Source organism: Brachyistius frenatus, unplaced genomic scaffold (assembly GCF_029030835.1).
Source record: "Brachyistius frenatus isolate BFR_SWC_R1_liver_20210118 unplaced genomic scaffold, ASM2903083v1 Contig_314, whole genome shotgun sequence".
NCBI lineage: Eukaryota > Metazoa > Chordata > Actinopteri > Embiotocidae > Brachyistius > Brachyistius frenatus.
Window position 1 is genome coordinate 240,001 of NW_027210913.1, and position 15,479 is coordinate 255,479.

Below are 15,479 nucleotides of genomic sequence, written 5' to 3' on the forward strand. Positions count from 1 at the left end.
TCTAATGTAAAACATAAAACACAGTGAAATGTCCCTCTGCAGCATTTTCCCAAACAGACCTCGGGTTCAAGTTGACATACAGCTCTGCGTGATTGAGCCACTGTTTCTGTTGCACGTCTTACTGCTAAAGTATAGAGAAGTATTGCGAGGGAACGCAAAAGCAGTCCTGAAAAAAGGGCTCTGCAGGGTTCACATTGGCGTGTACATCCTCTTTGCCTTGCACTTGGTTTGTTGGGATCCGGTGAAACTGCCGCGGCACCTGACATCCTAAGAACAGCAGGACGGATCGTCAACGCTCGGTGTGTCTTTCACCCTGAGTTGGACTCGAGCTGGACCTTCAGGCTCCGCAGGGAGAAACCGCTGGAGAAATGTGCGGACTTTCACCCCGGAGCAGAAGATGGCGCTATTTCACCCACACTGGTTTACCGACTACCGTTAAAAGAAGAGAAGAAGAAGAGTGAAGCCGCTGGTGGTGGGCGGAGCTCAAAGCAGGAAGTGGAACCACAACAACACAAGTTCGTTTGAAATTGAAATATTAATATTTGCAGATATGCTATTTCATCTTCTCTACGTTTGTCCCTTGAGTGTCTGAGGTCAGAAAGCGTCCTGGTTCGTATCGTGAACTTATTTCACTCGTGCTGAGACACTGAGCCTTTTCCCGTCCGTTGTTAGCATAGCTTAAGCTCCTAAACATGATATTAATGTGGAGGAATAACTGTCTGTTTTTATTTGACATCTTCGGTATCGCCGTGAGTAGTGAGTTCTTCTGCTCCACTTTAGCTGTGAAGATGAAGATGAAGATGACGCTCCGTAAACTGACCTAGATAACGTGACGTCACGTGCGCCATTAAACCACCGTGAAACCAAACAGCTGGAGAAGTCCAGCTGACTGAGGAGAGGAGAGTGACAGGATCACACATGCTCACATTCACACGTCTGACCGTTTACAGACCGGTTCTGACCATTCAGCAAACGTGCCTGTTCTGTGAATTCATGTCCAGTTAATTGGCTCACAGCTGGCTCTTAATGACGTCACGATGTTTTCTGTTCAGCACATTGTTTATTGTAGGACTTGTTTACACTGATGTTTCTCTCTCATCTCTCAGAGTGTTTGCGTAAAGTGGATGAACAAACCTGCCACCTCACACCGCTGAGCATCGGGATGGAGGAGACGAGTCGGGAGGCGGTTGCCACGGCGGTGCAGCGCGTGGCGGGGATGCTGCAGAGGTCGGACCAGCTGGATAAGGTGGAGCAGTACAGAAGAAGAGAGGCCCGCAAAAAGGCCTCTGTGGAAGCTCGGCTGAAGGTAACATGTCAAAGCATGTAGGACATAGCGTCGTCTGGTGGTCTCGTGAATCTATGGTGAAACTCACACGGGGGGGGGCGGGGGTGAGAGCTACTGTAAAAACAGAACATAAAGAGGACCTGCTCCCTCTGTCAACATGAACCAAACACAAACATTCTTAGTTTGAGGTGTTAATTCACTAATCAAAACAAAATTATAGATATTTGATCCCATTTCATACAACAGATCCCATATTTGATATATTGTACACGCTGAATCTTCAACAGACCGTTAACTCATCGTTATATTCTGCAACAGCTGATTTATCTGAGAAATCTGAGACCGTTGAGAAAAATCACAAGGACTCTTCAAAAGTCATCCAGAACACAGAGATAAGCAGTCACAAAGGATGAGGTCATACAAATATAATTCAACACCAGAGTTCAGAAACTGGAATCACAGAATTGTTGTTGTTTTCTCTTGATAAATTATTAATAATGATAATTAACTGCTGATTAAATCGTGGTGGAAAGAAAACGAGATCGACTCCCCTGATGTCCTTCAGGCAGCCATCCAGTCTCAGTTGGATGGCGTTCGCACCGGACTGTCCCAGCTGCACAGCGCTCTGCTGGATGTCAAAGACATCCAGAGCTCTCTGGGTGACGTGAGTAAAGACTGGCGGCAGAGCATCAACACCATAGAGAGCCTGAAGGATGTCAAGGATGCTGTAGTTCAACACAGTCAGCTGGCTTCTGCTGTGGAAAACCTGAAAAACATTTTCTCTGGTAAGTAGAGTCGAACCGCACCGAGAAGATGTCGGTGATTATGTGTCACTTATCTGACATTATATCGTTACTCTTGAAAGCTCTCTTTTGTTCTGAGTACTCTGTATTTGTGTCTCGGGTGTGTGCAGTCCCGGAGATAGTGGCGGAGACGCAGCAGCTGATCGAGCAGGGGGAGCTGCTGCAGGCCCACAGGAAGCTGATGGAGCTGGAGTGTTCGCGGGATGACCTCATGTACGAGCAGTACCGTATGGACAGCAAGAACACCAGCGACATGAACCTCATCTCCATCTACTTCGAAGATGTGAGTCCGAGTGACAGAGTCACTGTGAACCATACCAACACATTAACATCAAACATCTCCTCCGGTACTGATGATACAGGTCACTAAACTCAAGAAAGAAAACATATCCGATGCTAGTTCTATATATTTTAATGTGATTTACAATTTTATTTAATTTCTATAAATTCTGAAATTTATAGATTTGCCTTTTTTCTGACATATATATAAAACATGCAGGTCTTTGTTCTTAATTTTCCTGTCAGCACTTCCTCCACCTGTCGTCTTGTATTTACAGAAATACTTCTGTCGGTCACTGAGTGGTTCAACTCTTCGCATATTTTGGATCAAGATTAAACTACCATGAACAATTTATGAAGAAGACTTTTAATAGGAAACCTTTGCAGGAAAAAAGGAAATCTGATCCCATTAAACTTAAGAAATATAACAACAAATGGACATATGGATCAACTCAAACAAAAAGGACACCTCTAAATATCTCATGTTCAACATGAAAAAAGTACTCAGTATAGTTTTAGACGAGCCAATAAATAATATAGAAAAAAATACATCTACATATTCTATACTTCAGTCATTAATAGGGCTCTGTACTGTTAAAGAGTTATTGATAACGGTTCTGGTACCAATACCTTGAATTACTGGTTCCTGAACGTCGTTTGATAATGATTTCATATAATCCATACAAACACTACAAACCCACATTTGCCCTCCAAAAATAAATCTTGATGTTGTGTATGTTTGAACAGTTCCTGAATCAGTTTCCTGTCCGTGTTCTCCTCCAGGTTCAGGGTTTGTCAGATGAGCTGGCCAAGCAGCTGTGGATGGTGCTGCAGAGGTCCATGGTGACGGTCCGTCGTGACCCCACCATGCTGGTGTCGGTCGTTCGCATCATCGAGCGCGAGGAGAAGATCGATCGGCGTATGGTCGACCGAAAGAAGCAGAGCGGGTTCATCCCACCAGGGCGACCCAAACGGTGGAAGGACAAGATGTTCGAGGTCAGACGGGGATGAAGCATCACAGTTATACTTTTGTCGTTCTGTGTGTCTGTATGTTGGACATGTATGTATGTATGTATGTATATATGTATATATATATATATGGATATGGATATCCGTCTGTCCACCCATCTATCTGTCTACTGCTGCTCTTTTTGTTTTATCACCGGAGAAGAGGAGAGAACTCTCTCTTATCATTTTAGAAACTAACGTTGTGATATTTTGCGCTACAGATGCTCAATTTTTACATTGATTCACACACGTTTGCATACAAACACCAAACTATTTGTTTACCTACTAATGACACCACAACAAGTGTCACAACAAGCACTGGGTAGATGTCAACAGTGATCATTTATCAGGATTATTATTCTCCAAGTAGTTGTAGGTCATCCAACTTCATTTGATAGGAATACATAAGGAAACACATCTGTCATATAAACAACATCTGGAAGATACAGATTGTAGATATTAACATGCACTGATTGTTTTTTTTCTGGACCTTATTACTCTGCGTGAGGACCTGTGATGCTTTAAAGCTGTCAGTCTCAAAGAAAACAAACAGATTCTCTCAGAGATGTTGTTACATAATATTTGGAGCAAATTCCCTTAAAGAAACATCATAAATGTAAATTAGTTCATTATAGAAGATGTCTTTACATTTAAGTAGATTAACAATGTTTAAATAATATGTGTTGTATGCAAGTTTATTCTGGGAAAAAGGACAGTTAAGAAGGAAGAGTCAGAGTCAGTTTGCTAGCAGTTAGCTAACATCAGGTGGATAAGAAGGATCACCCAGTGGGTGATGTGGCTCAAACTAAAACTAACAGCTGGTTAGTCAAATCACATGTTTGAATTTTCAGATTATTCTGTGTATAGATGGTTGTTGGTATATACTTCTCGCCAGGTGAGGCATACAAACATGAGGCGGCAATTCTAGTTTTGTAAAGAACATAATCAAAAACAAGGTGTCGAATTCACAGAATCCCAAAACTCTTCAAAAGGCTTCAATTGGAGATTAAAATCAATCAAATTTTCTTGTGGTGGAAAATGCCTCCAAACACTTGAAGGGATTTTTGTTGAGTCTGTTCAGCTTTTTCTCCGTCCACTTCTTCTTATTCTGTATCTTCTAACAGACCTTTCATTTGACTGTTTTTACAATTGGTCTAGTTTGTAATTATTTATACTCAAACACGGAGACCATGTGGAGGCTACTAATTCCAGCAGATCTCTGAATGGCTGCACAGGCTCCGCCCCCTGGGCCCACTGACCTCCTGAAGCCTTTGTTCTGTTGGTGCAGGTGTTGGAGGGGACCGTCAGCACCCGCATCGAGGGAACCCAGTCGGTCACCAGAGAGGCTGATAAAATGTGGCTGGTCCGTCTTCTAGAAATAACCAGGAAATATGTTCTGGACGACCTCATCGTGGTCAAGAACCTCATGGTGCAGTGCTTTCCCCCCCACTACAACACGTTCAACAGGTAACGAGTGCAAAACAAAATGAGCGTGTTTTATATTGGCGTATGGGACACTTTACATTCAGAATATAAATACAGCGGTGCTTGCCTTCAAAAGCTTCCACATTTCTGCTTAAATGTGACTTAAAACATTGAGATTTTCACACGAGTCCTTCCAGTAATCAAAGAAAACCCAGATAAACAGATAAAATATCATGCACAATTTTTATTTATTACGAAAAATGAACCAATATTTCATATCTGTGTGTGGAAAATGTCTGTAAACCTCAATAACTTGTGTAACAGTTTATAGTTTCCAGTAACTGTTGATCAGTCTGTCTCATCAGCCTGCAGGTGTTTGATCTCCTCCTCCACCAGAGCAGCTTCAGCTCTGAGATGCTGGAGTTCCTCCCATGAACCCCATCATGGGGGGAGCCGTGATCCTGAATTCCCCCCATTTGTATAGAGTCTCCCTGACTGGATTGGCGGAGTTTAAACTCTTTACACATGGTTTTCTAACCTTATAAACATCAAAAAGTGTTTTTCCAAGGACCTCATTCATTTCCTCTGTCGGTGCCATGATACACTTCCACAAACATGTTGTGAAGCTCAGACTTTGATAGATCCCTATTCTTTAAATACAGCAGGGCACCCAATTAAATCTGATTATAATCACATTGATTGAAAACACATAATTCTAATTTACATTCAATTTACCTGCTAATCCCAGAGATTCACATATGTTTTGCCAAGAAATCTTTAATATTGGTTAATTTTCTTCACTAGATAAATCACCAGGCATAATATTTGGATGTCATTTCTTTAATTAGCTTCTCTTTACCTACTTCTAGGATTTGTGTGCTAATCTGATGATATTTTATGTCATATTTATGGAGAAATATAAAATTTTTGTCCCTCTCCTTCCATTACTTTCAGTAGTACATTTGTACAGCTGAAATTTAGGTAAATTAAAAATGGAAATTGACACCAAGTTTTTATCAACAACAAACTGTTTCCCCAGAAGAATGTATTAAACTAAATGATGAAAACCTTGAAAAGGTCAACGTATGGAGTTATACAGTATAAATGATTATATCATATGTTTCCTTGTGTGTGTGTGTGTGTGTGTGTGTGTGTGTGTGTGTGTGTGTGTGTGTGTGTGTGTGTGTGTGTGTGTGTGTGTGTGTGTGTGTGTGTGTGTGTGTGTGTGTGTGTGTGTGTGTGTGTGTGTCAGGTTTTTCGGTCTCTACCACAACGCTGTGTCCACTCGTGTCAAAGAACTGGCCTTCGAGGACCTGGAGGCCAATGAGATCGTGTCCATGTTAACATGGGTCCTCAACACATACAAGAGGTACACACACACAACAACACACTCCATGTTATCTAACTTTATGGGCACAGAGTCCATGAGGCACCTGGAGGGAGGTGTGTGTGTGTGTGTGTGTGTGTGTGTGTGTGTGTGTGTGTGTGTGTGTGTGTGTGTGTGTGTGTGTGTGTGTGTGTGTGTGTGTGTGTGTGTGTGTGTGTGTGTGTGTGTGTGTGAGAGAGAGAGAGAGAGAATGAAGAATAGTTAAATAATCTGTGTGTGTGTGTGTTTCAGTGTGGAGATGATGGGCCACCCAGAGCTCACCTCAGAGTGTGACATCAACCTGCTGGAGTCTCTGCTGCCTCAGGACGTGGTGAACGACCTGCTCAGCAAATATGTCCAGACTTTTACAGTGAGCACCACACACACACACGCACACACACACACACACACACACTAACATGAACTGTAATGGATGCAGTCTTTATATATTCATGTATAATATGTTCTTTATATATTCATGTATAATATGTTATTCTTTATATATTCATGTATAATATGTCTCAAACTAAAGTGTTGTCTTCGTTGTGTGTTTCAGTCTAACATCACCGGCTGGCTGAGAAAGGCTCTGGAGACAGACAAGAAGGACTGGCAGAAAGAAACGGAGCCGGAGGCGGACCAGGACGGATACTACCAGACCACACTGCCCGCCATCGTCTTCCAGGTAACTAACACACACACACACACACACACACACACACACACACACACACACACACACACACACACACACACACACACACACACACACACACACACACACACACACACACACACACACACACACACACACACACACACACACACACACACACACACACACACATACACACACACACACACACACACACCCTGCACACACAGCCTACACACACACATACACATACACACCCACACACACACACACACACACACACACACACACACACACACACACACACACACACACACACACACACACACACACACACACACACATACACACCTACACACACACACACACACTGCTGCGTATCAATAGGAATCAGCATATGAAGATTTTTAGTTTGTTGGACTTTGTGTTTTTTTACTTTTAATTTCAGTTTGTGGATATTTAGCCATCATGATTTGTGGTGTTTTAAAGAGAAGCCAGCTGACGTTCACCCTCTGATCACAGAAGTCCTCATTTTATCTTCCTGATCTTAATCCATCCTCCCTCAACTCTTTCTCAGATGTTTGAACAGAATCTACAAGTCGCTGCTCAGATCAATGGAGATTTCAAAGAACAGGTCCTGAAGCTCTGCCTGAAACAAATGAACACCTTCCTCCTCAGGTACTCTGTTTCATACTTTCTGTCTTTCTGACATGTTACAGATGTCTTAAACCTATAAAGTTAACGTCACCATATTCACCACAGTTTGAATAATATCACCACGGTGTTGAAACGTTTCCGACACTGTCCAACAGACACAAGGAGTGTGTGCTGCTTTTTGATCTTCATATGGAGACACGGTGCACTGACCTTATTTCCTGCACCGGTTGGTATCTTTGTGACTTTAACCTCAGTGTGGAAGAGAGTGACGTCCCAGCTGAGGATGTCCCAGCTGAGGACAGGACTGAGTGCGTCTTCCAGGACTCTCCTGCTCGGAGCGGGACGACAGCTCGGCACAAGTTTTTACTCAGACAGAAGAGTTGTTTTGTGATTACAGTATTAATCGGCCTGCTGCGAACCAGACCCAGTTTCAGAGTGTGAATGTGGGTCTGGGTTAGTTCGTCAGGGTTGTGCGCTCCATAGAGCCGACGCTCTGCCAGCGCAGCAGCGACACGCCGTGTCCACCGAAGAGATTTTTCCTGAGAAGAGCATATTTTTAAAATAGTTTTAATGGACGCGAGCAGCTTGACGAGGTGCCGACCGTTTATTCTGCGCTGAACGCTGAACGTCCGGCGGTTGTTTTTTTTGTGGGGGTCACTGAGAGTTGGAAATATATTAAGATATAAAAAAGATATACAAATATTCTTAAGAAAGTGTGTGTGTGTGTGTGTGTGTGTGTGTGTGTGTGTGTGTGTGTGTGTGTGTGTGTGTGTGTGTGTGTGTGTGTGTGTGTGTGTGTGTGTGTGTGTGTGTGTGTGTAGGTACAGGGAGGAGGTGGTGACCTACAAAGAGGAGCACCTGAGGGACCGACAGCTGCCTCAGTGTTACGTTCAGTACATGGTGGCCATCATTAACAACTGCCAAACATTCAGGTACGTCTTTATTCTTCTCCATGAACAACTGTTTACACTTCCAGTTATGAATCTGAGAGCTAAATGTGAAGATGGCGTGTCCCCGACTTTGAACCTTCTCTACAGTCATTAACACCTTGAGACAAGTTGAGTGGCGTCTCGCTGCTGGTGGACTGAAGTGTGATAAACAGTTTATATGTTCAGATATAGGTTCTCTCAAGATGGTTACAACCGGAGTCAAATTCCTTGTATGTGTTGACATAGCTGGCTAATAAAGCTGATTGTGATTCTGATGTCACACACAGTATGAGAATATTAGAATCATCAGTGTGTCACATGTTGATGAGAATCGTTGCATGTTGATGCCAAGTGGAAAAAAAAGTGTCTCCGGAATAAAAAAAAAATCCCTTTTAAAAAAAAGGTGAAAGTTCTGTGATGAGATCACATGAAACTCAAAGGAACTATCATGAACACCAGAGACTGCATGATGTCTCGTGTTTGTTTGAGGTTGTCCTTGTGTTGCTCAGGGAGTCCATCAACAGCCTGAAGGGGAAGTACTCTCAGTCCTCGGAGCCCACCGACAGTGACTCTGCCATCGAGAGGACCCTGAACGAGGTGGCCAAGGAGGGCTGTCAGTTCCTGCTGGATGAAGTCTTCTTAGACCTCGAAGTAAGAAATGCTGAAACACCTTTATATTTAAAGCTCTTTGGTGGATTTGTTTTGTGCGACTTAAAATATTATTTTTTTATACAAATCAGTTGGGGTTTTTTTTTATGTTGAATATACACACATATATCAGCTAATGTAAAATATGACAACGGGTTGTTTTTTTATTATTCCTTTGATACACATACTGAAGTTCAGTAATTGTCTTTTTTTACTGTTCATTTGTTTATCAAGTGTGGATCACTCCAGCTATAAGATCATGTTAAAGGAACAGTCTACCAAAAACAGATTTCCATGCTGGATAACATGAGCAGCTCTGTGATCTGTGAGGACTTCAGGTTTCTGGGACTTTGGTCACCTTCCTAATGAGGCTATTAGAGTGAATTTCATTTGATTTGTGCTGCACAATAGTCAACATTGTATTTTATTTGATTTGATTATTTTTTTTAAAAAGATGTGCAGACAGCAGGGAGGAAGTCAGGACAAGTTTAGGATGAAATGTGGATATGATGTGTTTTCAAGTTCTACAAACGATATACTTCTACTCTTACTGGATTTTTCATTCAATGAAACGAGTTGCATCCTAGCATGACCTCTGCGCCCTCCGATTCGCTCAACTCAACAGCAGTTACTGGCAACAAGGCAGGAAGCAAGAAAACTAGAATAATTTTGCATCCAAAATAAAAGCTCAAAGAATAACAATTACGATGACATCATTGTGAACAGACCCCACGAAGAGATCAAACCCCCCCAAAAAATACAACAATTCTTTTATTTTTAAATGCAAGTTGCATGTCTTTGCTATATAATAAAAGAGCTTAAAATTCAAAGGGACCTGCTGTGAAGAATGCGACAATGACAAGATGTGTTAAGTAAATATTATATGTAGATTTAACCACAGAAAACAATGTCTGTAATGATAATAAGATTCTTGTGAACCTTTGCTACAAATACAAACACATTTTCTTTAAAGCTACAAATGCTGCAATGTTTTAAATTGATGCTCCTTTGTTTTTCAAAGACAGTATGTTAACATAATTTAACAAATACTACAGTAGTTAGCATACACATCAATGTCCTTAAGGTCATGTGCTTTACGCTTTTCATTTATATTGACACAAAAAATTGATGTCATATACTGATTAAAAATGTTGCGGTGCGTTTTAATTGCTTTTATTTTGGCGTTGCATCGACCAGCATCACCTGAACGAGTTGCTGACCAGGAAGTGGCTGACGGGCTCGCATGCCGTGGACACCATCTGTGTGACAGTGGAGGACTACTTCAATGACTTCAACAAAATCAAGAAACCCTTCAATCAGGTGGGAGAGGAGCTCATTAAAGGCTGTTTCCAAAAGTTCCCAAGGAGTTCCCATGACACGTTTGTGTCATCCGTTGACCTTTGACCCCTCCCTCGCCGGGTGCTGTGTGCAGGAGATGACGAGCGAGGCGCTGCGCCGGGTGGTGGTGGAGTACATCAAAGCTGTGATGCAGAAGAGAGTCACCTTTAAGAACGCCGATGAGAGGAGGGAGGGAGCTGAACGCATGATCAAAGAGGCCGATCAGTTCAAGTTCCTCTTCAGGAAACTGGCTGCGGTGAGTTCACGTCTTTATAGGATTCATTCTCAACTGTAACATCGCTTTCAGGTAAAGTGTCACAGACTGTGTCTGGAGGGGTCTCTGATTTAATACTTCCATGAAATGAAATAAAACAACAGATACTCCACTGAAGTGTACTTAAAATTTGAGTGTGTGTTTTAAAGCCCTTTTTAATGCAGAGTGACCAAATTGTAAGGCTTTAAAAGTAACTGCACTCTTGGTAACTGAATGTTTTGGAGCAAGAAGTGTGAGAGTTGAGAGCCTTTCAGACTGATGGGGAGTTTTACTGTATGTCAATATGAGACTCAGCTCCAGGTCTAGAAGGATTTCCAGGACGGAGCTGAACATGGTTCCTCGTCAACGATCAAGAGACGACCGAGCTGCCGTTCAGAAAAACATCTGAAGTAACCTCGTAGAGTTGTTGAACAAAGTAGTCCAGATAAAAATCAACGCGTATCTAAATGAGAGAAAACTCTTCTGTTATGGTTTGGTCGTGTGGCTGCACATTGAACTGACCCACTGTTATTTATTGATGACTGGTCAGAAGCAGCAGGATGGGTGTATACAGAATATGAGCTTGTGTGTGCTCACATTCAGCCAAATGCATCCAAACACACTGATCCCTGAAAACCTTGAATGTTGAAGTTAATCAAAAGTAATCTTAGTTCCAGTCTGTGTGCAGCTCCACATCCATGACTCATGTTTGAAGTGTTCATGAACTCTTCATTTAATAGATATGGAACATATCAGTAAACAGAGCAGCATCAGAGCTTTGACAGCTTATCAATAATTAATAGCACAACTCACTGATCATACTGGCTGCTTTGCTGTGACACAGAATTGAATTATCCATTTTCAAAATCACAGCAAATTTTCCCTTTTTCTATGAAACATAATGTATTTGTGTGAGGACCTGATGTCTGAGTGGTTAACATGCAGACTACATGGGTGCAGTTTCCCTGAGCAGCGACTCACAGGCTCAAGGCCACAGATGGTGTTTGATTTTCACTGCAAATGTTCAAACGTTGTCGAAAAAGACATTTAAGACCTCACTGAATAAAACATTTATTTCCGTTTGGCACCAAATACATGTGTTTTCAAATTGTGAAGTCTTTCCCAGACGAGTTGGAGCGGCTCTGTTTCCTACACAGTTCTTTTTATGTTGTCATAAATCAACTCAAATTAAAGGTGGAACTTGTCCTTTAATGTTGTGTTCATAATTGTTTTTACATTTCATGTGCTGAATCACAGAGCCTGATGACCACAAGCTGTTGAACCACATAGGGTCTGATCCATAACTAATAATCAACTACTGTGGGGAGTTTAACAAATCTGTCAACCAACAGAAATCAGTCGCGGTCATGAAAGAAACCACGAACTGATGTCGATCATTTATTTTCAGAGCGAAGACACCGACCGGCTCTGCGGCGCCATCACTGCCATCGCTGAAGTGTTCAAGCTGACCGACCCCACACTGCTGTTCCTGGAGGTCACCACGCTGGTGTCCAAGTACCCGGATATCAGGTACACACACACACACACACACACTCTCACACACACACACACTCTCTCTCACACACACATTCTCTCTCACACACACACACTCACACACACACACTCTCACACACACACATTCTCTCTCACACACACACACTCTCACACACACACACTTTCTCTCACACACACACACACACTCTCTCTCACACACACACACACACACTTTCAGCTGGCATCAGATGGAAGACCAGGAAACAAATACAAGTTTCCATAATGTCCTTTGTGGGCATGTTTTCCCCTCAGATTTCTGTTTGCTACTCAAGTCTCTTTTTTACTTCCTGTCGAGATCCAAACTTTTCAGACTTTCTGCCACTTGTTTCAAACCAAATTCTCCAATTACAACTTCTGCAGACCAACAAGGTTTATTTCTCTCAAACTTTGTTCACAAATGTGTTCAAATCTGTGTTAGTGAGCACTTCAACTTTGGATAAACTGCACATTTTAGAGTGGACTTCTATTGTAATCAGCACACCTGTGCAATAATCATACGGTTGAATCCGCATCTTTATGTGTCACATGTCAGGTGGATGGATTATCCTGACAAAGGTGAAGTGTTCATTAACACAGATAAAAAAAACAAATTGTGAACAAAATTTGAGAGGAATAAATAGGAGTTGGTATGAAAATGTGTCTTTCAGCTGCAGCGTGCAGCTCCTCAGACACTCACCTGCTCTGACAGCGGGGAGAATAAACGTTCAAAGCATCGTTGATCTTTATAACAGACGATGCTGACAATCGCTCTTGTGGCAACGAGTCTTTTGCATCTGCGGCTGAAACACAAACAATTAAAAAAACAAATTATGTATGGATAAAATCCTAACAATACCCATCCCTAGAAATAAAGCTTGTGTGTGTGTTGTGTTTGTATTTTTGTTGTGTGGTTTGGTTTGGCTGGTTCCAGGCTCACACTGTGAGGAATGTGCGATCAATGGAAGCAGTCAGCAATCTATAGGACATGTTGACAGGCTGAAGGGCTGCTCTCTGTTGTTTAGTTGAAGTGTAAATAACAACTGCAACATCATCCTGATGCTTTCTCTTTAACTCACTCACACACCTGGAGGATGATCTGTTATCAAGCCTGACACTTACACACCTTTTTACATTTAACATGGGATTGTGGCTGTTTTTTGTTTTTTTAACTAATCCTAGGAAACAATTACTGAGAGCCTCTTTGTGTCGGATTGAAACAGGGATGTTGGACTCCCAGTGGTTCTATCAACAGCCTGGTGCAGACAGCAGTGTTTGCTGTTACTGGGTCTGAAGCCTGACATCAACTTCTGTGACAGCAGCAGAGCCTGCACGGTTGCAGGACCCTTAATTATCACACCGAAGTGGGATGATGCCATAAACTACACCCAGTCTCTGTGCCTGATGAGCTCGTACATCCATGTTGCTCATGTCTTTTGTCCTTCCTGCTCTCCGTAGGGAGGAGCACATCCAGGCGTTGCTGGCGGTGCGTGGCGACGCCAGCAGGGAGATGCGGCAGATGATCATCGGGACTCTGAGCGAGAACAAAGTGTCCTACGGTGGCGTCACACAGCCCATCTTCAAAGACATCCCCGTCCCCACCATCACAATGACCACCATGACGACTATGACCTCCATGGCAACCGCAAAACTGCTCAAATAAAGCCAGTCACCATGACACCATTTCCACCTTCAGAACCTTCAGTCACAGTAGAATAACAAAGCATCTCTTTCCAGATGCTCTGTTTGTTTTTCATTGTTTGATGCAGCCTCTTGTGTTTTCTGTTCCCACCATTTATTTTCAGTTTTTATTGTAATAATGGTCACATGCTTCAACAAAAGAATAAAACTAGAGTTATAAAAATGGACTTCAGTATTGTTACTAATTAGAGTGTGAAGCGTCTCCTCTCCTCCCACTCATCCTTCTTCTGCTTCTCTTCCTGCTGTTACAACACCTCTTCTGTATCCCAGTGTCCTCCCTCTCAGTCTCAGTCTCTCAGTCTCAGTCTCTCTGTCTCTCAGACTCTCAGTCTCTGTCTCTCAGATTCTCTGTCTCTCAGTCTCAGTCTCTCAGATTCTCTGTCTCTCAGTCTCAGTCTCTCAGCCTCTCTGTCTCTCAGTCTCTCAGACTCTCAGTCTCTGTCTCTCAGTCTCAGTCTCTCAGTCTCAGTCTCTCTGTCTCTCAGACTCTCAGTCTCTGTCTCTCAGATTCTCTGTCTCTCAGTCTCAGTCTCTCAGATTCTCTGTCTCTCAGTCTCAGTCTCTCAGCCTCTCTGTCTCTCAGTCTCTCAGACTCTCAGTCTCTGTCTCTCAGTCTCAGTCTCTCAGATTCTCTGTCTCTCAGTCTTACTCTCAGACTCTCAGACTCTCAGTCTCTCAGACTCTCAGACGTTGAGGTGCGTCCCCAGTACGTCCTCCAGGCTGCAGGACTGTCCCACTGTCAGATCATCGTTCCATGAGGGTTCTCTGACATTTGGAGCCCTTCCAGCACCCTTTCTGCAAGTCCGCATGTCTGCAGACTTTGCTGAAGGAAACAACAAACAGTTCATAGCAAAATTGGTGACATATTAAACAAGGTTGTCCCGCCGCCCACAAAATGTAAACAAACCAAACATGGATGTTTTTTTATCTGGAAGTGAAGGAACCTGCTGCTGCTGTGGTTATTTATCACGTTTATCAAGTTATTTGCATTTTAAGTCAACCGTCTGCATTGGATCTGCTCATGTTGATGTCTTTACTGAGTTTTGGTAATTTGTTAAAATGTATAAACATGAAACGCAAACACACACATACAGCTGCTGGAAACATTCCTGAGGTTTCACTCCATATTCACATGATGACATCACAGGTGCTGCAGATTTGTCGGCTGCACATCCGTGATGTGAATCTCCCGTTGCACCACATCCCAAAGCTTCTATTAGATGGAGATGTGGTGACCGTGGAGGCCGTTGGAGTCCAGTGAACTCATCGTCATGTTCCAGAAACCAGTTTGAGATGATTTGATCTTTGTGACGTGGTGCGTTATCCTGCTGGAAGCAGCCATCAGGAGACGGTCCACTGAGGACATAAAGGGACGGACACGGTCAGCAGCAATACTCAGGTAGGCTGTGGTGTTTACATGATGCTCAGCTGGTACGAAGGACTCAAAGTGGGACAAGAAAATATCAAACCACCACCATCACACCACCACCACCACCACCATCACACCACCACACTGAACCACTGATACAAGGCAGGATGGATCCACGCTTTCATGTTGTTGACACCAAACTCTGACAACCGTCTGAATGTGGCAGCAGAAATCCA

The 15,479-nt window shown here is 42.8% G+C and overlaps 1 protein-coding gene across 1 annotated transcript; it reads left to right on the top strand.

Annotated features, from left to right (window-relative positions):
- The first annotated feature begins 457 nt into the window (after window positions 1-457).
- Window positions 458-14,041, top strand: exoc3 (exocyst complex component 3). The gene is made up of 16 exons (XM_069723028.1): window positions 458-515; window positions 1,107-1,306; window positions 1,851-2,070; window positions 2,199-2,371; window positions 3,151-3,363; window positions 4,664-4,842; window positions 6,053-6,169; window positions 6,419-6,536; window positions 6,723-6,848; window positions 7,396-7,496; window positions 8,297-8,407; window positions 8,914-9,055; window positions 10,250-10,372; window positions 10,485-10,646; window positions 12,052-12,173; window positions 13,632-14,041. Exons 2-16 carry the CDS (start codon window positions 1,163-1,165, stop codon window positions 13,834-13,836), a joined length of 2,256 nt encoding a protein of 751 aa, XP_069579129.1. The 5' UTR covers window positions 458-515; window positions 1,107-1,162; the 3' UTR covers window positions 13,837-14,041.
- Window positions 14,042-15,479: the final 1,438 nt, after the last annotated feature.

Excerpts from the sequence above, each read along its gene's own strand:
- exoc3 (XM_069723028.1), top strand. The coding sequence starts at position 1,163 with ATGGAGGAGACGAGTCGGGAGGCGGTTGCCACGGCGGTGCAGCGCGTG. Across the intron at positions 6,537-6,722 it reads AATATGTCCAGACTTTTACA|TCTAACATCACCGGCTGGCT; the intron begins GTGAGCACCACA and ends TGTGTGTTTCAG. Across the intron at positions 10,647-12,051 it reads TCTTCAGGAAACTGGCTGCG|AGCGAAGACACCGACCGGCT; the intron begins GTGAGTTCACGT and ends ATTTATTTTCAG.